This window comes from Betta splendens, chromosome 4, assembly GCF_900634795.4.
Source record: "Betta splendens chromosome 4, fBetSpl5.4, whole genome shotgun sequence".
Classification (NCBI taxonomy): Eukaryota; Metazoa; Chordata; class Actinopteri; order Anabantiformes; family Osphronemidae; genus Betta; species Betta splendens.
This window is the reverse complement of record NC_040884.2, coordinates 32,246,450-32,268,230: the sequence shown is the minus strand read 5'-3', so window position 1 is coordinate 32,268,230 and position 21,781 is coordinate 32,246,450. Positions and strand designations below refer to the sequence as shown.

The following is a 21,781-nucleotide window of genomic DNA, read 5'->3' as shown; positions in this document are numbered from 1 at the left end:
ATGAAACTATTTTACTGTTTAGCAATTACTTGCAGATACTTCCACCAAAGCTCCAACTTTTCTCAATTCAAAATTGATCTATCCAATATTTGACATCAGTGTCTTTGACTCATGCTTTGGCTCTATAATATATAAAAACAAATTCCTGTTCTGGTTTGCCTGTTGTTTTGTTTCTACCTTTACTCAAGGTCCACATCTCTGCAGCTGTTTCCTATTTGCAATCAACCCTGCCAGTTCTGATGGTGCCTTGACCTTGCCTTGTCTTTTGACTGTGTTTTTGCCTAGCCCTCTTGTATCTCTGTTTCCTGCCACCACCTTTGTTTGACCGTGCTCGCTCTGACTGCCGCTCGCTCTGACCGCCGCCTGCCTGATCCAAGTCTGTACCTCTGCCAGTGATACCATTGTGTTTCTGACCCTTGCTTGTTTGACCTGTCTCTGATTAACGATTAAAACACCTATTACTGATTCTTGACTCTGCGCTGTGCATGTGGGCAGTAGTATTGCGAAGCCTGACAAAACAATCTGGCCAAAAATGGAGCCAGATGGCTATGAGAGGAACTCCACTGTCCAGGCGCAGGTGCAACGCATACAACAGCAGGAGGAGAAAACTAAAGCCCTGCTCCCAAACCCCGCCAGCCAAGTGGCCCAACAGGAAGTCGCATTGGCAACCATCGGTGAAGAGGTGACTCACCTGGCCTAAAGAATCTTGTCTGCATCAGAGCAGCCCATGGCGACTCTGTGTGCTCCAATTCTCTAGTCAGTAGTGAGATTGAGCATGAGGAGAAGGCTGTGAAGCGGTGGAGGCGACAGCGTTGGATGGACATTCACGGCTCTGGAGTGTCACTCACCGAACCGGTCTAGTAAAGATGATCTTCTCAAACACTCATTTTGAAATAATTCACTTATATGTATGTCATCAAGTCTTGTTATTATCCTGTTATCCTGGGTCGCTTGTCTGGAGAAGTGGAAAGGTGGTCGAGTGGGGAACAGCCTGTATCAACTCTTGTTTTATCTTGGGCTCTGAGCTGGACCAGACTGCGTCTGCTGAACATGACTCCCCAGAGACGGAACCTCCAGACATGGCTGGTGTACCAGATCGTTATCTTGATCTAAGCCACCAAAGGAAAAATTCGCCATGAAAGAGTACATTGATAAGGCGCTGTCAGCCAGGCTATTTGACCTTCCTCGTCATCTCAAAGTGGGTGTCTTCTTTGTTGACAAGTAAGATGGCTCCCTCCGTTAATGCATTGACTACCGAGGTCTGAATGAAATAATGGTACGTGGCTCTTACCCTCTTTCCTCTGCTTTTGAGCTGCTCACTGACGCCAGAATCTATGCCAAGCTAAACCTCTGCAATGCTTATCATCTGGTTCGAGTCAGTGAGGGGGGCGAGTGGCAGACGGCGTTCAACATCACTAATAACCACTAGGATTACCTAGTCATGCCCTTCAGTCTCACCAATGCCCCTGCCATTTTTCAGGCCTTTTTTTCAGGTGAATCATGTCCTGAGAAGTATTATCAATGACTTTGTGTACGTATATCCTAATGACATCCTGGTCTTCTCTCGCACAGAGGAAGAGCACTGTTGGCACGTGCGTTGAATGCTAAGGAGACTGCTGGAACACAGGTTTTATGTCAAGGCGGAGAAATGTGAGTTTCATGTACCTACCGTGTCCTTCTTGAGATTTTCCATCTCTCAGGGGAAGGTCCAGATGGAACCAGGTCTCTTCATCCAGGTCTCAGTTCCAGTGGTCACAAGAGGCAGACATGGCTTTGACCCAGCTCAAATGAAGCTTTAACACAGCACAGTTCTTGTTTTAAGTCAATGCTTCTAGCTCTGGAATTGGGGTTGTATAGGGACGCTGAGAGTGGTACGCTACATCCCTGTGCCTTCATGTCTCACAAATTGTCTCCTGCAGTAACAAACTACGACAACTACAACAGAGAGCTTCTGGCAGTCAAGGCAGCTCTAGAGGAATGGCGACACTGGCTTGAGGGCGCAGACAGCTGTGACCATAGGAACCTGGAGTATCTTAAATCAGGAGACTATCTGTCATCAAGCTTGATGGTCCCTGTTCCTTAGCCAAGCCCAAAACAATATTGCCAGGCTTATCGTCGGTCGCCTATTCTGGTGACCATCGGTCCTCAAGGACATCAAAGAGTTCAGCACTGCCTGCCCCACCTGCGCCTCCCACAAGGCTTCTCATTGGCGACCTCCTGGTTTCCTCCAGCCCCTTCCACTGCCCCATCACCCCTGGTCACACATTGATGTGGATTTTGTCACCGGCCTTCCTCTGTCAAGAGGCAATTCTGTGGTAATGACAGTGATTGGTCATTTCTCCAGATTAACCCACTTCCACTCCCCAAGCGTCCTTCTGCCAAACAGCGCAGGCTGTCCTGGAACACGTTTTTCGTTTTTCATTCCCCAGAGATGTGGTGTCAGATTAAGGCCTGCAGTTCATGTTGAAATTCTGGCAAGAGTTCTGTTCACTAATGGGAGCTCAAGTCAGTTCATCTTCAGTTCATCATCCCATGTCTAATGGGCAAAACGAGTGCGCTCACCAACAGTTGGAGGCAGGCCTGCATTTACTCTATTTCAGCAACCCTTCCATGTGGAGTCAGCAGCTCATCTGGATCGAGTATGCACATGTATGCTTGTACCCTACCCTGGGCCACCACCAGTCTCACCCTGTTTCAATGTGCCCACGACAACCCCCTCTCTTCTCGGCGCTCAAAGTGGAGGTCCACATCCCCTCTGCCACACTCTGCTTTGTTGCTGTCATTGCACCTGGGCCCACTAGACCATGCTGCATAACCTGGGAAAGTACAAGTCAACGGGCGACTGGACGAGCAGCCAGGCTACTCATTGTGAGATGGGTCAGCAAGTATGGCTGTCCAGCCAGTACACTCCCACTATGCGTGCAGTCACATAAGTTGACACCAAAATTTATTGAGCCATTTACTGTTGAAAAGATAACTAATCCCAGGTCTGTCAAGTTCACTTTACCTAGATCTATGAGGGTGCCCCGATTTTCAATGGGGGTTGACCAAAACGACCTTGGCTAATATTTAAAAATGAAGGGACACTCAGATTGCTCCATAATTTCAATGCAGAGAAGTTATCATTTATTCCTTCAGTAAGACACCTTGGCAGATGGTTTGCCGTGGGCTCACAAACTACAACTAGTGCTTCCTGGTTTCATCTGTACCTGCCCCAGCAATGGTCAGGCTGAGAGGGGGGTGGAGACTGCCTGCTGGAGCGCAACTGCTCTGTCCGCCATTGTGATTGCTAATAGTCCTGCTGTAACGTATTAATAAGACAACGAGTACTATAGCGCAGTTTGATATTCGTGGTTAGTTGTATGAGCCAGAGTACAGTGCTGACGAGTTACACCATACAGAGCCGGACAAGGCAGCCCTCAGCGTCCTGCTGGTCGCCCTGCTGTGGCGTCCTGCAGAGCCAAAGGCCAGCATCCTGCAACAGACAGCCAGATGCATCCTGTCTCTGCACCGACAGAAGCACAACTGAACATCTTAGTGATGCAATGAATCTACTGTTGCCAGATGAAGTTGTGCATTCTAACAGACAAACAATAGCTTTACATTTTTAACAAAAGGTTATATTTTAACAGTGTGTTTGAGTGAAGACATAATTTCTAAGTCATTCAGCGGCTTTTTAGTTTGACTCAAAGCCGACAGTTGTTAGTTAGTTCTTTTCTGCTGTTTGTCCTCTGCTGTTAGTGGGATTGCGCCTACATAAAAGGAATAAATGATAATTTCTCGTTTAAGCAAACACCTTTTGGTGAAGTGACTATTTGTTCCTCATCTTATTTCAGTTTAATAAATGGACCTGAAAGTGGACTTACTAATATCACATAAGAGGAACCAATTTAAAGACTATGTAATAGTTAAGTGCCAACATCTGTTGGAAAGATTTCAACTAATTATTTTGGATGTAGATTAACTATTAACCATGTACAGAGTATGCAAAATCAAAAAAAGTCAAATCGATTGACTTTCATCATGATTGTCTCAGTGTTTCTTTGGACAGCGTGTTTAGTTCCTAAAGGACAAGCAGTGCCTGTTTAACACAGTGTACAACATACTGTAGGTTTTTTAAATGAATAATTTTAATTTCTGCCGCCTACATTTTCAGCAGTTGGGCTACAAAGAAAGTAGGGAAAAAAATTCATGAAACCTGGAGCATGTTAGAGCCGCAGCAGACAAATAGGCAGAATTAGAGATGAAAATGGAAGTGGTGATTCAGTGGTGATAGTTTTAACCCTGCCCTGCCATATGTTTTACATCCATTTATGGTGCATTTAATATTTAGGCCAATATTTCCCACAGCACTGTTCTTGTTTCTCCCCTGGAGATTTCTCTGAGGCTGGGAGCTGGCCAGCTGAGAGGAAAAGCATCAGAGAGAGCCTGGCTTGGTTTTAGGAACCCAGAATAAACATCCATGCAGAGGCAGCTATATATTGTGACTGGTATATGTTTGTAAAGGGACAGAGGGAAATTAGGTAGAGCCTGATGGAAGCTTTCAGTTGTAGAACAAAATATTTGCTTTTCAACACTGGAATAAATCATAGCATCAACTGATCATCTTATGTTTTCATTACATAAGGTGACAGGAGGTTTCATTACACAACTGTAACCTGTAACTGTGACCCTTTATTGTAGTTGTGAACAATAAAACCGTGTTATTACCTTGAAATATGAGAAAACATGCTCATATGATGGTAATGCTAGGGACTGTCTTTATGCAGTCTAATTACAAACGTCTTCAGAGATAAGCCTTGACATATGTAGAGAAATTACTGGTTAATACTTCATTAACATTTGTAGTTTCTGATGAGAAGATTCATTTGACTACAGGATCTCCTCTCAGACCTGGATTAGGCATCAGTCGACACCTGGACAGTCTATGGATGGAACCAGAGATGATGTCCCAGAAGCGCTAGACTGGACTCAGGTCTGGGGAATAAGTAGACCATAGCATCGATGTTCTCATCATGCAGGAAGTTAACACACTCTAGCCACGTGAGGAATTAGATAGGAACCAGGGCCTACTGCACGAGCATATGGTCCTACATTGGGTGTGAGGATCTCATCCCGGTACCTAGTGGCAGTTGGGGGAACTTTGGCTGGCACATGGAGGTCTGTGGGGCCACCCCAGACCATCATTGACCCATCAAACTGGTCATGCTGGAGGATGTTGCTTTTGGGAGCCTTCATACCACTTTCATCTGATGAAAGTGGCATGACGTGCATGTTAGTGGCAGCTGGAGGTCATTCTGCTAAATAGATTAACAATCAGTGCTGCTTCCTACAGTATTTGGACTCATTTGGACCTAGATTTAGCCCGTTCACCTTAAACTCTTTTTGTCTTGGTTCGTTACATTTTAGGTCTGAGAAGGTCGGAGAGATTGCAACCATCCCATTGACAAAGGTCATTCTCTCCTTCTGTTTGTGGTGGAATATTTACCACGCTTAGTGAGGTTTGTAAGCTCTGAGATCTAGCAATGCTAGGGATACCGGCAAAGAGGAAAGACAGGAAGTTTTATTACTGACATTCAAAGGTGAGTACCGTTAGTGAGGGGAAATAGACCAGTGTGAACTGGAGCAACACAACTACTGTAGGATGGTCCAGTCCTGACACACAGCAAATGCTTTCTTCATGTAAAGATACAGTATAGCATGATGCTTGTAAATAAGAGAACATAGGAAACAACACATCTAGCATTGTTTCAACCTGACACTGTAAGCATGTGCTGCTCATATATATACTGTACACATCATCACACTTCTCTTTTCTCAATTTACGGATGTGCAAAGTAAATATAATCTGAATATGTTTTGAAATATGAAATTGAACACGTCCATCAGCTTACGTCTTTCAGTATATTAAAGCCTGGTTCAAAGCAGAACTTCTCTTACAGGTCTGTGTTAAATGATTTTCTGTGCAGTTGTTTCATGATGTGACTTGATTGTGTTTTGTTTGTTGTTTCTAGACAGAGGTGCAGCAAAACATACAATTCTGTTCATTGATATTATAAATTGTAATATCTAGTTATTATAATAGCGTCATTGAAACTAGGGCGGCAACAACAAATCGACAAATTGATAATAATAGATGGGCTACTCATCTTACAGTGCAGCGCGACTGCAAAATAACGCAGCTCCTGGCAGAATGCCACAGAAAACAAACCAAGCGGCAGCAGGAGAAATGCTGAGCTCTAACTTCTTCATATGAGCATTAAATATCAAACAAAGACGACATTAACCTGCAAGTCATATAAAACTCAGCTTGTGATTTGTAAATAGGAGAACGTACAGCAAGAATAAAACACTGGTGTCCTGGATGTAGAAGTGGCAACAAACGCTGTTTATCCATCAGGTAAAGACTCTATTCTATTCTATTTGCCCACATCCAGCCTGGTTCTGCTGGAGGTTTCTTCCTCGTTAGTGAGGGAGTTTTTCCCCTCCACTGTTGCTGTCAAATTAAATGCTTGCTGTATGTGGGATTTGTTGGGTTTAGTTGTGTGAGGTCTTAAACCTTACTTTGTAAAGTGCCTTGAGATAACTTTGTTGTATATAAATAAAATAAAAACTGAATTTAAGTGCTGCTGTGTCAAAAGTCAGCTGGCTGTGCAATCATCTCGTTCACTACATAGTGATGAACGGCGGCACCACAGAACAGCAACTTAACCGGTGCAGACACTAAATGTAACAGCAGCATTAAAATATGACAACATGGTTTTTAGTGGTTGTCACTGTTGCCTCAAATCCAGAAGGAGCTCAGGAGTCTCTGTGGAGTTTACACATTCTCCCGTGTCCTCCTGGGTTTTCTCCCACAGTCAGGTTGACTGGACCTGCTGCAGATCTTCACATTGGAACAAAAATCTATGCTTCCTTTGTTTTGCAGCACGGTGGTGCGGTGGGTAGCACCGTCGCCTCACAGCAAGAAGGTTCTGGGTTCGATTCCCAGAGGTGGCCCTGGTGCCATTCTGTGTGGAGTGTGCAAGTTCTCCCCGTGTTTGCATGGGTTCTCTCCGGCTTCCTCCCACAGTCCAAAGACGTGCATTAGGTTGATTGGACTCTCTCCATTGCCCGTAGGTGTAGGTGTGTGTGTGTGTGTGCGCATGGTTGTCTGTCTCTGTGTTGCCCTGCGATGGACTGGCGACCCGTCCAGGGTGTACCCTGCCTCTCACCCATAGCCAGCTGGGTTAGGGTTACCCCGCATTAGGGAATAAGCGGCTTGGAAAATGGATGGATGAAGTTTTATTATTCTAATGCTAGAGTTTCTGTTGTATTTGAGATTTAAAGAGTCAAAATCTAAATTTACTTTAAGTACTCTGATAAGGGACTTCTAATAAGCAAAACATCAAATATATATATTTTTTTATTCGATTAATCGAAAAAATAATCAACAGATTAATTGATTATCAAAATAATCATTACTTGTAGCCCTAATTAAAACATTATAATGTTTTTTAAATGTTATTTTCATAATAAGTCAATCTTAGATAAACAGATATCTTGTAAAGAACACAGAAGATTGATTTTAAAGACATTAATCCTTTAATTAATCTTTAAATTAGATCTTAATCATGATTGCATCAAGCCTGAATCATGCGTGAAGCATGCAATTTAAGCGGCGTAATCTACAGTCTTACAGATGAAAACCTTTACAGAGAGTGATTTCTCACAATACTGAGCATCATACATCATTGTGTGCACAGAATTCAAAGCGTTGCTGACCAATATCGTATCTTCAGTAGTCCTCAAATGCTCACGATTACATTTTTGGGGCTTATGTCAGTGCCACAAATAACAGCCTCTTCTGTTTCTTTGCTGTGTCTTCATGTACATCCACATGAACCCCTGTAGATCATTAGCCAACATTACCGGGCGTATGCGTGGGTGGCTGAGCTGATCCAGGTGTTTATAGCCATCAGTGTCACTGTGTCCTTCCTGGTGATGGGATCTGCCATGAAACATACCAGTAGGTACTGCTCCTGTGGTTAGTGTTGTGGTACATACAAAAACTTTACAGTTCGTTTGTAGCACCACATTTTATACTGTTTATTAACTATCATTATTTACGTTATAAAAATGTTTCATTCCTTTCATTTCTCAGTTGATAGTCTGATGAGCTTGTTGTGGAGCAGCAGCCTTGAGTGGTTTTCTAAATCCTGGGAGAAAACTCTGGCAAACAAGCAGCAAACATGCTCAGCAAGAAAGTGAGCGGTGAAAACCAAAGTATAGTTTGTGACCTGGAGCCCGTTTCAAGAAGGAGGTTTAACAAACTTTGAGTTTAAACCTGAACTCTGAGTTGACTTACACTGAGTTTGCAAACCTGGAGTTTTATGGAGAGCAATTATTACATCAATCTAATTAGGTTTTTAAAAGTTACCCAAAACTCATGTAATAATATAAGAATTTAATTACAATTTTTATGTAGGCGCAATCGTGCAGGCATGAAAAGAACGTGGCAAAAATGAAATGTAAAAACATAATTCAAACAGGTAAGGCACCATCATGTCATGGGTGTAGACTACCTGACTTTGCAACATTTGACATATTAAATAACTAAATAGCATGCAGAGTATAGCAGTGCAGCAGCATTGTCAACATGGGTGTAATGTCTTCACACAGTTAAATCATTTGACTTCTACTCAGCCAACAGAAAGAAGGCAGAGGCTAGAACAACTGGTGGAGGACCTGCACCTCCACCACTGACGCATGCAGAGGAGAAGGCCCTCAGCCTGAACACTGGAAAGCAGAGGCTGAAGGAATTCCTGGAGGGAGTTCATCAGAACCAGTCACTCCCCAGGATACAAGTGCATTTGTAAAATGTAAGAGGCCTACCTATATATTTGATTTATTACATAGGCTACTTTTGATATATCCATTTCTTAAGCGTCTGGGTTGGGTTCTTTGTTGGTCTGAACAGATTATGATGGTAACATCAGCCTCTTGGATCCTTCTGTCACAACAGAAGTCCAGGCTGTTGTAAGTATACTACTAAATGAAGCTTAAATTATGATAAGCAAGCAACATGAAACTTTAAATGGCTTAATCTAAATATGACTAATTAAACTATTATAACATTGACTTAAAATGCAACACAATAATGAGGTTTTCCCCCCTCAGCAGTAGAATCCCCAGGTTCATCCAAGAGGAATCGGCAGATACCTCTTGGATGAACCTGAGGGGGTTGAATGAACTTGGGGTTGAACGTTGTGGTCATTTACTGTTTACTGTAGTCTCTTACAAATATTAGTATATTAAGGAAGATATGCCTAGTTTCCAGCTAAGAAGCTACTTGAATAAGAACTGAAATGCCTCAACCTAAGAAACAGAAGGTCTTTGAATCTCTGATGGTTTCTTAATAATAATAATTTAAATTTTATTGATCCCACATTGAGGAAATAACCTCTGCATTTCTTTAGGGAGCAGCGGGCATTCACCGTATGGCACCTGGTGCGCTAGTGTGAAGTGTCTTACTCAAGGACACACTTGATGCTCTGGTGAGCTTGAACCTAGGACCTGCCAATGCTCTACCAACTGAGCCACCAAGCCATCTGTACTATATGTCATACATGCTATCAATACTTCTTTTGATTATTGGAAATGCACTGAGGTGGTGTCACAGAGGAACCTGGCCCTCCTCGTTAGGGTGTAAATAAATGAAGTAGTATCACACTGTCAAACAAAGCTTCTACTCACATACAAATTAAATTGGTCAGTTATTTGTTTAGTGTTTAGTGGTCAGCATGTTTAAATGTTGAGTAATTTAAGTGATCATCAAACTTTCTTGCAGGATAGCTAAAGGACTCGTGTCCCTGCTGGCTTTTAGTTTCATTTTTATCGTGTCAGTGCGTAATCCCAGGGTAGGTATGGTATTGTATTGTTTTGTACTGCATTGTATTACATTACATTACATTACAATGTGGGAGTGGGACTATTTGTGTTTATGATGCTTAGAGAATCCAGAGGGACAAATTCCAGTGAGTGTTTAAGTTTAAAATAAGTTTAACATAAAGCAAAGGCACCTGAGCAAACACACATTTCCAAAGCAGTCTATTCATCCAAGGTGAAAGCTTTCATACTGTATCTGAATCACTTCAATCCAAAACACCAAATAGTAAGTCCAGACTCTGACTGACCCACGTTCACTTTAAACCCTGTAAACCATTTAGTTTAATTCATGGCCAACTCACACAGTGACACGCCACTTATAACTCATACAGAAACACACATCACAGTAGTCTTTCATGATGTTCTGCAGTTTTTTTAATTGAATGTTTCTGCAGGTGATTGGGGGGTAAATTTACACATAAAGTAATTGTAGTTACATGCAGTACATCATACAGTACAGTACATGTAAAACCTATGGTTTAGCCTGTAAATGCAAGTTGTAAGTAAGGATGACAATGACTATTTATTATTTTGATTTATATTTAATTGAACACATCACAAAAACCCAACACAAAACACAAACTGCAGAATTTAAAAATACAAAATTACTAACTTGTTTTTTAATAATATTCCCTTAGCTGCTCCATCTGGACTGAAAATCTGTGTCTCTTTATTCTTTGCAGACACCGCTCCGTCCCTCTGCCAGTGGGGGACTGTTTCTTCAGCCTCAGCTGGTTGCACCCCACCTACTTCCTATTTGCAGTGACCTACGGTATTCTGCAGACTCTGGCTGATGTGTCACATTAGCTGCATTTACACAGCCACAGTCAGGAGCCACATAAGCACATTCTGACTGGAGACGTAACACAGCCAATCTCTCCTCTTTGCTCGACCAGGCAGCTGCCTGACATGAACCATCATTGTCGCCATAGCTTAGGAAGTGCCTATTAATTAATAAAAAATCGTATTGTATTATTACACACTAACAGTATTTATTGGTGGTCAGTCTTTGCACTGCACATTTGCATGGAACCATATCAGACTATGAATGTGGCAGCATGTGTACAGATGTTTATCTAAACTATCACACACCTGGATCCAGAGGCATATACACCTTTATAGAAGAGTGTCTCTGTGGAGGGTCTAGTGGTCATCAACGGGATTGCACAAGAAGCTCAAGCTGTAGACAAACATCACAAGGATCATCATGAGGATCAAAACATAAACATTCCACCAACCACATCTGTATCGTATTGCCTTCCTGGAGCTAAAAACGGCCTCCTCCTCCTCCTATAGCAGCTTGTATTTTGTGTTGCCTCTTTATTTAAATCAACCTAAACTTAAAGCCAAGCTCAGCTCTTCCACAGCCTCACTGGGGCTTTGTTCTTTTACACAGTTCTAAGATGAGTCACATTTTATTCATCTTATTCACTTAATATTGACTAACACATAATGGTGCAGAAAAACACACTACTTGTTCCGTGTGAAACTGACTGACTGATGTGTTTAGATTGAAAGGGGCACAACAGCGATACATCTCTGGTTGCATTTTACAGCCACAGGGATCAGTATTGATCCTCTGGGGCGTGGTGGTTTTATCTTCTTTATAGGCTTTAGTTACATTACACTGGTGCATTGCCTTCAAAACTGCCATGGATGTATTATTAAATAGATTTATAGAAAAATGGAATATTTCTGTGCTGGTAAGGGACTGGATTTTAAAAGGAAGCATCACATATTTTTTATTGTTTATTTATTTTGTGTTGACTGATGCTTAAGGTTTCCTCTATTGTTTATTGTTTATTGGAGATGACACTGAGATAAATGTATCTATGAAACCACAGAGAACAATTAGTCCAGAAAAAACAACAAAGAGTCTGTAAAAGAGATAAAGCCTGGTTGTCCTGTAAAATCCAAGCTCCTTCATTCATGTCTTGAAGTGTCCTGGGGCAAGACACTGATCAGCCATGATGCAAAGGGCTTCCAGTGTGGCCAGGAACCAGCTGTTGTTATTCATCAAAGGCCACATAGGCAACCAACAAAACAGGAACAAACAACAACCTGCCACTGGGGGGCAGCAGTCTGCAGGCACTAAATTCAGGCTTTATGTGGTTCTGTTCTGAGAATATTGCTTGCCTGAATGTCAGACGACATCTTGTGTAACTAACCACGTCATGGCTTTATAGATTAGACTGAACTACATTTATCAAGTGAATGACTACACACAAACACAATTATTATCAAAATATACTTTATTCTGGACTTGATTCACTGATCTAACTTAAATGACAGATTGTGTGATATAAGTTGCAGAAAGAAATCAAGGTTTGGAGAGACACACTGAAGAGATGCTGCTGGATGTGGTGCTGTGGTGGCAGCACAGACAGAGGCTGATTCAGACCAACCACCTTCACACAAACTGTATGGCACCAAGCTATAGATGGTATCGACGCACAGAACTGTACCTGTCCAGTTACTCTATGACGTCTTCATAAAGTTTGAGTTAAAATACAGGGAAGACCAAGTCAGCACATAAAACCTTGGTACTTACTTTGAGTTTATTACAATAACAAAGTGCTGATTGTATAAATGAACCTGACAGAGCTGCTTTGGAGGCAGGTTTTGGTTTTTCTGATTTAAAGATGACTAAAGCTTCAATTTCACCTGCATGCACAAATCTAAAGTGTAAAGTCACAAGTCAATTAAAGGATCAAATGGTAATTAAGATTTGTGTCCACCTTCTGATTCGTCACTGGGGTTATAACATGATCAGATCAAGAATGAGGATTGCTTCAATTCAACCATGGAACAGTATGGAATTATATTTGTCTCAACTGAAGGTGTAAAAAAACAAAAATTCCTAATAGGCAACAACAAGTTCATCCCTGCTACGATCTATTTGGCTGTAGTGCTAGAACGAAGTAGTGGAAACATTAGGAATAAACTGAGCTGGTACCAATGTCATTGTGGCTTAATAGAAGGCTCTTCAGTGTTTCTAATACAGTCACACAAAAACAGAGCATCACCTGAGACAAACACAATTCCATTTCATTTCCAGTTCCAGAGGAATGTGTTGGATGAAGCTTGTCAAAAAGATTTGAGTAAAAGAAAAAGTAAAACATTTCTTTATTGAAACTTTAGTGGTAATCTGCTCCTGGGGAAAGATTCCCAGGGAAGGTGTCTTCAGCAAACAGCTCAGCTCATGCCTGGCATTACAGGGTCAACCTTTAAAATCTGGAAAAGCATCAAAGTCGAAAAGAGAAACTGTACCCTTTTCAATTCATAGAATGTGGAAATAATGAATTCACATTACTAAAGTGGAATTACAAAAATCGAACTTTAAATTTGTCTTCAAAAGAGTAGAAAATGTTCGTAAGTCAGCTAAAATTTTGTGAAAGGAGGGGGAGGGGGTCATTAAAACAGTAAAGACTCCCAAGCTGGTAGCAAACCAATCCAAATGTCCACATATTGCTTCTACGTTTAATGTGATTTTTGGCTTCAGTCTGAAAAGCAACCATGCCAGGGAACAATCAGTGCGGCGGATGAAAACCAACCCACCCCTCTATGACTGGGACTGGATGATTGGGATGTGTATGTCGCCACCAGTGGTGTTGCACTACGAAACACAAATTAAGCCTTTAAGAGAACTAAGCCAATGAACATGTTTCCAAGGTAGAAAAAAGATGGTAAATGGACAAAATTGATCATTATAAATAAACAATTTGTTCACTTTACACAGATGTGCAGTAATATTACTAATTAGCTGACTGCTAGCTGCTGTGCCCTACTTCCTTTACAATGCTGTATTTTGTCCTCATCGTTTTCGTTTTCTGTGCTCTCTATGGTTTAATTGTCTGATAGTTTGAATAGCTCTAAGAACCTGAATGCAGCACAGTGTTGGGTATAAAATGGTCAGCTGATACCGTTCTCTTCACTAACTTAAGGCTAATTCATACTTGTCGAATGTGTCTGCAACATTATATGAAAGATCATAACTGTATCCACAGTAAAATGTCGAACATTTAACAGCTTTGTGGCTATTTTTAGGATTTAGCTGTTGTGACACATTACTAATAGTGCACCTCTTCTCCATTGTCCAGAGCGGCGTCAAGTAGAGTGTTTGTTTGGAACAACCTCAAGTTTATGATGTGTGTGTTGTTGGAGGCCCTCAAGGGCATAAACATATCTAAGACAGACAGGATATCTGACAGATTCAACATTCAGAGAGAGAATTTAAATTCACTAGGAAACTGCTGAATGAGCCAGTCTGGGTCAGAACAGAGGAGCTGCTGATGAAGCATCCCCAGTGTCATGTGCCCAGATGTTGCACCACGGGAATGCAGAACATTTTGTCTGCTCTAAACAGTAAACTCAGGCCTGATCAACCCCATCCCTGTCCCAAAGAGATAAAAAATATAAAAACATTAAAACATGACATCTGAAATTAAAAAAAACTAAGTGCCATTGTATTTTATGGTGGAGAGGTTGATATGTCTGCACAATGAGATCCAACTAGCAACAAAGATCAACACTTTTTTCATAGTTTTTTGTTTTGATGACGATGAGTATGGTCTAAAGATCAAAAAAGCAAAATAGCTTCCAAATTTTGGTACATATACGGATCTGTAACTTTTTTTGTTCCTTTTTTAAAATTTATTTATTTATTCGCCGCGTCCCTTCTGCATTTCTGTAAGAGTCTGCACAGATAGAGAGGGGCACCTCCGTCTGCCTGTCGTGTCCATGTGTTCATCCCCGGGTCTGGACCTGCTGTGTCAGTGCTTGCATCGTGTTCCTGGTTCCTGCTTCCTGTCCATCAGTGGGCGGGTCCATAGTCGTAAGCATGAGCAGTACGCACGGCAGGCAGGGACAGTCATTTGGCTATGTACACATTCATGGTCGGTCCATGGCTTCCAATGCAGCACTATTTCCGAAGGTCTAGTACACATACCTGCGGAAAGAGGACAGAGACCGAGCTGAGGAACACTTCTGAACGGAAACAAAGAAATATCCAGCAGAACAGTTCAGTATAGACTTACAGATCCGTCTGACGCGCTGGCTCCTACTTTGTCTCCTGCTGCGTTCCAGCAGACCTCGAAGATTCCACCTGTCCCTCTGTAACTGTGGACTAAAGCGCCCGTCTGAGACAAGAGCAGAAATTCAAAAGACAGATCAGGCTTTAGGTGGTTTGCAGGAAAATCTAGTATTGTACATAAATTCCCAAATTTTACATCTACAGATCTCTAGCAGATCTGAGAGAATTATTACAACAACACATAAGCAGGTTATGTTTGGCGTTCTGGACATAAGCCAGATTTTAAAATTATCATATTTAGTGGAATCTAACCCTTCTATCATCATTTAAGGAACATGGAGAAGGCAGATGTATCTTCTATGTACCGTATTTTCCGGACTATAAGCTGCTACTATTTTCCAGAGCTTTGAACCCAGCGTCCTAAATCACGGTGCGGCTAATTTGTGGATTTTTACCAGCTTACGAGCTCCATGCCACCGAACACAGCTGAGATGTTTGCACTGTGCAGATCCGACTGAAAGCTTTTGATGCTTGAGTGTTGTGTGCACCCTTAGTCATTGTTATGCGTTAGCATTGAGAATCTTCCGTGTGCTCTTGCTACCGGTGTTACAGCACAGTTCTTTTCTTCTTTTTTTTATTATTAAGGAATCACCTATATATGATTGACTTGTGATTGTGATTGACCGGATGAACAGAACTGACGGTGTGGATTCTTCTTTCGGTCTTAAATAAATGGCTAGTTCGCCAAGAGAAATTGTAAAGACGTTTCACTTATTCTTACACGAAAACCACGCAGGAGTTGCTGTGCTCAACAAAAGCCAAAACAATCGCCACCTTAATGAAGTCAAGTCGAAAAGGCCTGTCCATCAGGGCACGGATGACAGTGCCGGCAGCAGCTCCCTCCACTACAAGGAAAAAATCAATGAAACAGCGAAAGAAAGGCCGAGAAAGTGTGTGACGAAGTAATTGTGAAACTTTAATTGCCGTTTAATACTAAGGAAAACGACTTTAGTGAGTCTAATGCGTCTTCATTACTTTTGTGGTAATCTGCTGTCCTTTTTATTTTTTTAACCAGCCTCATTCAATGCACTGTTTGAAAAAAAAAAAACATTTACCGTTTTTTAATTAAAAGTTACAGAAATCTTTTTGTGTAAATATTTCGTGTACACCTACAGCTTATAGACTTATATTTATATTTATACTTATTATAGTACGGTCTATATATGGAAAAAAAAAATTCAAATCTAATGGATGCCGCTTAAATTGAGGAGCACTCTGTAGCCCGGAAAATACAGTATATGCTACATTTTACAGGGGCACAGACACTGTGTCTTTTTCTAAAGTTTGAAATTGAGGGGTTCTAAATTGGTGGTAAATAGTCTTGCGCTTCGCTTAAACTCTGCTTCTCAGCCTCACATTCACGCTGAGAGTGCTGCCACACTGGGGGCAACTTGGGTTTCAGTATCTTGCCCAAGGACACTTCAGCACATGACGCACTGGAGCCAGGAACTAAGGAACTATTGGTTTGTAGGCAACAACTGTACCTCTTGAGCCACTGACCCTCTATTGTGTGTTTTTTTTTCACATTGTCAAAAACCAGTTATATGGTACAACTGGTTTTTAAAGTGTGCTACAATGGCACCTTCTTAGTTCTGGCTTAAACAGAAGGTCTTAAAGGATTTCCAGTAGGTTAGAACGCCGCACTGTGACTGCTGGAACCCTTCCTACCTGAGTATTCCAGATGTGCACACACTTGTCAAAGGAGCCACTGGCCAGATGTCGACCATCAGGGCTGAAAGCCACGCTGTACACTGGCTCTTGGTGTTTAGTCAGTGTATGGATACAGATGCCTCTCTCCACGTCCCACAAACGAACTGTGGAGTCAAAAGATGCACTGTGGAAGCAGGGGACAGGGGCAGACCATCGGTTACAGAATGTAAGACAGAGGCAACAGATCCAAACAATGAGCTAGCAAATGAATCAAACAAAACTAAGTAGATACAGGAAACAAGCTGGTTTTCAGGTGGATGAATATGTACTTACCTAGCTAACATTAGATTAGCACTGGGGTTGTTGGTTCCAGGGCCGGTGGGACTCCATTTGATGGTGTAGATTTCTTTGCTGTGGGCTTGAAGATCATGAACACATGTGTCCTGTTTCATACTCCAAATCTAAAAAAGCACAAATCCCAGGAGTCACTAAGTTGTAGATGGGTGAAACTACAAAAAGTTACAAAATGTTGATACCCCATTCAACTATTCGAGAGAGTCCTACCTACACCTACTTTAGCACTCACTCACCTTCAGTGTCATGTCATCTGAGCAGGAGGCTAGCAGATTCCCTGTGGGATCCCACTTGATTGCATTTACTTCATTCTGAAGAAAACCAAAGAATTTAGAAAAGAACTGTTACAGATTAAAAAGAGTTTTCAGTGGCAATGATGATGTAACACAGACAAAACACTCACTGTGTGTCCCTGGAATGTTTTAATGGGTCTGTCCTGTCCTAGTTTACAAACATGAATGCACATGTCTGTGCTACAGGAAGCAAATGTGTTGTTGCTTTGCCAATCCACATCTAGTGCTGGAGCTGTGAGGGATGAACCAGTGCACCTTAGTTACACCATAACAGAAGAGTGAAAAATGAGTGAGGCCAGTGGGAGAGACGCTTTTGTACCTGAGTGGAAGGGAAACTGTTGCTTGGCTTCTCCTGTGTGAGCATCCCAAATTATTGTTGTCTGGGAGAACACATGTACAGTGAGAACTATACGACTTCACTCAGTATCGACTTTATTAGCTTGATTTAGAAATACATTGACTCTACCTTATCTACGCCTGCACTCAGGATAAAATTGCCTTTTTTATTCCATTTAAGGGCAAAAATGGGACCTTTGTGTTGCCCAAGCGTACTGGCCAGGTTACCTGTGAACACACAAAAAAAACAATATCTATAAATAACAACTAAAGAGAGAAAGTACATGGTATAGGAGACTGAATTAGGGGGTAGCACACAAATCTGCCACTAGGTGGCAGCACAGGACAACAACTGACTTCAGAGTGTCAATCAGGCTGGGTTACGTTACAACAACCATGTTTACATTATATTTCAGTTGGCAAGATTGAGTTTAATGAATAATAATCTCACCGTCCTTCGTCCAAATTCTTGCAAAGCCATCGTAAGAGCCGGTGGCTAACAGCGTCCCCTCACTCTGTCAGAAAGACACGATACAGACATGTGTCATCAGACAAATACATGCAGATTTCCACTCATTCTTGTCTGCTGAATCAACGTTCCCTGTGGTTCAGCCCTTCTTGTGAGGAAGGCCTGTCTTTTCCAGCACTATGGAGTCTTTCCAGGAAATTTTTACTCAGATTTACAGAGCTTTGGCTGAAACCAAGGAAAATTCCAGTCTGTGATACATGTCCTCTGTTAGATATCATTAACAGTTCTGTTCAGAGATGCCCAGATGCCTCTGCAAACAAGCCTTAGTTTAATTGGGGTACACGGGAATGAACATAAAACAAATATTATTTATTTATTATATTTATATATATATTTTATTAATCATTAGCAACCACTACTTCAGAACTAAACCTCATTTCAGTGCAGCACATACAGCTGCACTTTCACATGGCCCATATCAGGTGATGTTCATGTGAATACAACTACGTCTATGGTTATTATGTGTCCTTACATTCCAGTCTAGAGAGGTGACATCTTTGTTGCTAGGAACGTCCTGGCCACCCTCTCGTATGCAGTGTCTGAGGACGAGCTGTGTGGAGCTGCTTGTACTGTTCTCGCTTAGGTTCCAGATACGTGCGGTTGAATCACCGGACCTGGAAAACAAATACATTTCAGACATTAGGGGTCACTGGTCCTAGTCTTCCCTGTTCAGTTGTCTGTCAAAGAGGAACTTTGACATATTTTACCAGATGATTGGCAAAATTTGGTCTAATTTCTATTTTACATTTCTAATCTCTATTTTACACATCCTGTGCAGCATGTTTGATTGTTTGCTGCAGTTAGCCTGCCACCTAGTGTTACCAACCAAAGAGCACATCCTGGAAATTTGCAATGGTTAAATAGACAGTTTAATGAAGATAATATACAGTGGATGACAGCTTTGTTTGTTAGGAGGCCTGAAATTCTGATCCTGGTTAAAACAAGAAAAACAAGTTGTATTGTCTCTGTTTGTGTTTGTTGTTGCTTTTATGGAAATCTAATGTAGTGGAAGCATAGCAAGTAATTTCATGCAAAATACAATAACATCCCTAACAAAGTGTAGGTCACAGAGACTCACCCAGATGCCAGCAGATCACTGACGGGGTTCCAGGCACAGATGAAGACCTCTGACTCATGGCCCCTCAGGACCATGGCCTTGTTCTGAGGGATCTCCACATCTCCATCCACCTCCATCAGGTCTGCATGGTTGTCTGGGTGGTAGCATGAGGTTAGGTCATCAAGAAATAATTAGGTCAGAGAAAATAATATTCAGCTCTGGTTTTATTCTTGCTTATACTGTAATGGTGATGTATATTCACATATAAAAAACATAAATGGTCACTAACTTGCTAAGGCGTGGGCTCCGTTCTCCTCCCCGTTGGCAGTATTCTCTCCGTTCTTAGCATTGCCTGTGATGCTGCCTCCAGTGGCAGATGCGGGTGCTGAAGCTGCAGCCTGCTGCTGGGCCATCTTGTCCCGGTAGGCCTGCTGCCGTGTCTGAACGACATCTGGCATTACTGCATCGATCAAGGACAGAGACTCAATGGGCCGCCCATCAAATAACGTCCCGTCCTATGGACCACGGAGAAATGGCCAGTTGACAAGCATGAAAAGAGTGCAATGGTTAAACAAAAGGGGCTTTATTGATGCTGATGTCCCACCTCATTAATGCTCACTTCAGCCTCAACGTACTGCAGGCCCTTTTGAATGATGCTGATGAGGGCAGCAGGGGGAACCAGAGCACCATTGATGTTGGATTGGCTGATGTGACTCTCTATACCAAATGTAAAGGCTGAGTGGGAGAACCCTGAAGAGAAAAGATAAGCCGGTGATTGACCAGACTTTATATAACCATCTCCCTCCTACAAGATGCAACAAGTCAGACTATGTGAATACTTTACTCTCACACGCACACACCTAAACACCATAAAAGTTAATGGAATCTGGAAAGCATATCTATACACTTATGTACGTGGTTATATCAGTCCAACCCTCTGTAGTTTAATCAGGAAATTAAACACTTTGAGATGCCCGATGTTTTTTCAACTGTATGAATGAGACACAAACCATTAGCTCCTCAGAAATAAGATGAGGGTTTTGTTTTAAACAGCTTGTCACAGTTAGATCAACGTTTTCACCAGTCACACCTATAACGTTCCTCTAAAAGCCTGAAAGCCTGAGCACATTAATCACCCATGAAGACTTGAACCTTAAGTGCATGAATATGAAACAATAATCCAGTGTATTTCCCACAAACAATGAGAAGTCAATTAGCACTAAGCCCGACTGACCTGTTATCTTCACCACATTCTAGTGCCATCCGAAATTATCTGTTTGTATTATTTGTTGTTGACTGAATGTATAAACTAGGGAGTATGCTGCTAATGTAGCAATTAGGAACTGACTTTATTCAGTTCATATCTGATGTGACAGCTGCTGACAAATGCTTGTGCCTGCTTGTGCAGCACATTGCTGTCTTAACGTTAGGTTATTTCAGATCTACAAAGCACAGGGCAGAATTTTATTATGTTGTTGTTTAAAGAATCCCACACATTCGCAATACTTGAGATTGGGATGAAGATCCATTTCCAATTTGTGAAAAGTGGAAAACATATATTTATATGTTATACTGTATATATGTTAGATATTTAAAGCACTGATTCAATCCAAATCAATGTATTATTTAGGCTGAAACAATTCATCAAGAAACTCGAGTAACTATGAGTAAGAGAATGTTAATAACTAAAAGGCTTTATACACTAAAACACTACATTTATAAACACTATGCTGAGTTTGTCACAGATGGTTATTGCTGCACAGCATTCTGCCCAGGTCCAAGAAGGAGACACACAATTATACTACTAATCCATTATTACACACTTTCCTCTTTTGTAAAGAAACAGCTCAGGTGACTTTAAGCGGCCTTCGACTGCTATGGACCTGCTTCAAACACTGAGCCCCTTGCCTTCCCTCACTTCTATCCTTCTATCCACTTTGTGTCTCCTATCTTCCATAGTTGTGCTTCTTCCTTTTATACTCATCTACGGGTATCATCCTCAGTGTGCCTCCAGTATGCAGCTGCAGCTGCTCAGGGTCTCTGTAAAAACAATCCATGAGTAAAAACTGACTGAATGCTATGGGACAGCATGAGACGTTTGTGCACTATATAATATTATTTTATGTCTCAATAACTTGTTTTACACAATCCTTAACTAATCCAAATAATAATAATAGGAACTGAGATACAGCTTCTGGCCACAGAGAGGCAGTAGTGCAGCACCAACCGCTAAGACACCTCAAGAGGAAGCAAAAGACCCATGAGACTAGAATAAAATTGACGCTCTTCTACCACACACCACTGATTTTCTTGTTTTTTCTTGTGGCTGTTTTGACAGAAATCATGGTTTTCCAACATTATCTATATTCACAGCTATGTCCTTTATTTTCTTCTATAGTTTAGGAGTAGCCAGCTAACTTAGCTACAGGCCCGCAATGAACTGAAATTGTAAAAATAAGTATACACAGAAATAGTTAGTATATAATAATTGTAAATAAGAATATAACTTTTATGTGATGTGCCAGTGATAACAACACGTACTA

At 41.6% G+C, this 21,781-nt stretch overlaps 1 protein-coding gene across 2 annotated transcripts in view; it reads right to left on the bottom strand.

Moving 5' to 3' along the window:
• Nucleotides 1-14,700: 14,700 nt before the first annotated feature.
• The window catches only part of tbl1xr1a (TBL1X/Y related 1a), a 46,608-nt gene continuing 39,527 nt past the window's right edge, over nucleotides 14,701-21,781 (bottom strand). The window contains exons 4-17 of one of the 2 annotated variants that reach the window (XR_008694468.1): nucleotides 19,843-19,988; nucleotides 19,528-19,753; nucleotides 19,260-19,392; nucleotides 18,654-18,795; nucleotides 18,104-18,167; nucleotides 17,783-17,880; nucleotides 17,636-17,696; nucleotides 17,427-17,548; nucleotides 17,260-17,334; nucleotides 17,003-17,130; nucleotides 16,688-16,853; nucleotides 15,794-15,864; nucleotides 14,964-15,065; nucleotides 14,858-14,875 (exon numbers count right to left, since the gene is read on the bottom strand). Coding sequence is in view for 1 of the 2 variants with exons in the window: in XM_029146838.3 (XP_029002671.1) it covers nucleotides 14,849-14,875; nucleotides 14,964-15,065; nucleotides 16,688-16,853; nucleotides 17,003-17,130; nucleotides 17,260-17,334; nucleotides 17,427-17,548; nucleotides 17,636-17,696; nucleotides 17,783-17,880; nucleotides 18,104-18,167; nucleotides 18,654-18,795; nucleotides 19,260-19,392; nucleotides 19,528-19,753; nucleotides 19,843-19,988 (1,490 nt within the window). In the remaining variant the exon portion in view is untranslated. Of the gene's footprint in view, nucleotides 14,876-14,963; nucleotides 15,066-15,793; nucleotides 15,865-16,687; nucleotides 16,854-17,002; nucleotides 17,131-17,259; nucleotides 17,335-17,426; nucleotides 17,549-17,635; nucleotides 17,697-17,782; nucleotides 17,881-18,103; nucleotides 18,168-18,653; nucleotides 18,796-19,259; nucleotides 19,393-19,527; nucleotides 19,754-19,842; nucleotides 19,989-21,781 lie in introns of both variants that reach the window. The other variant, XM_029146838.3, reaches the window with a different exon arrangement.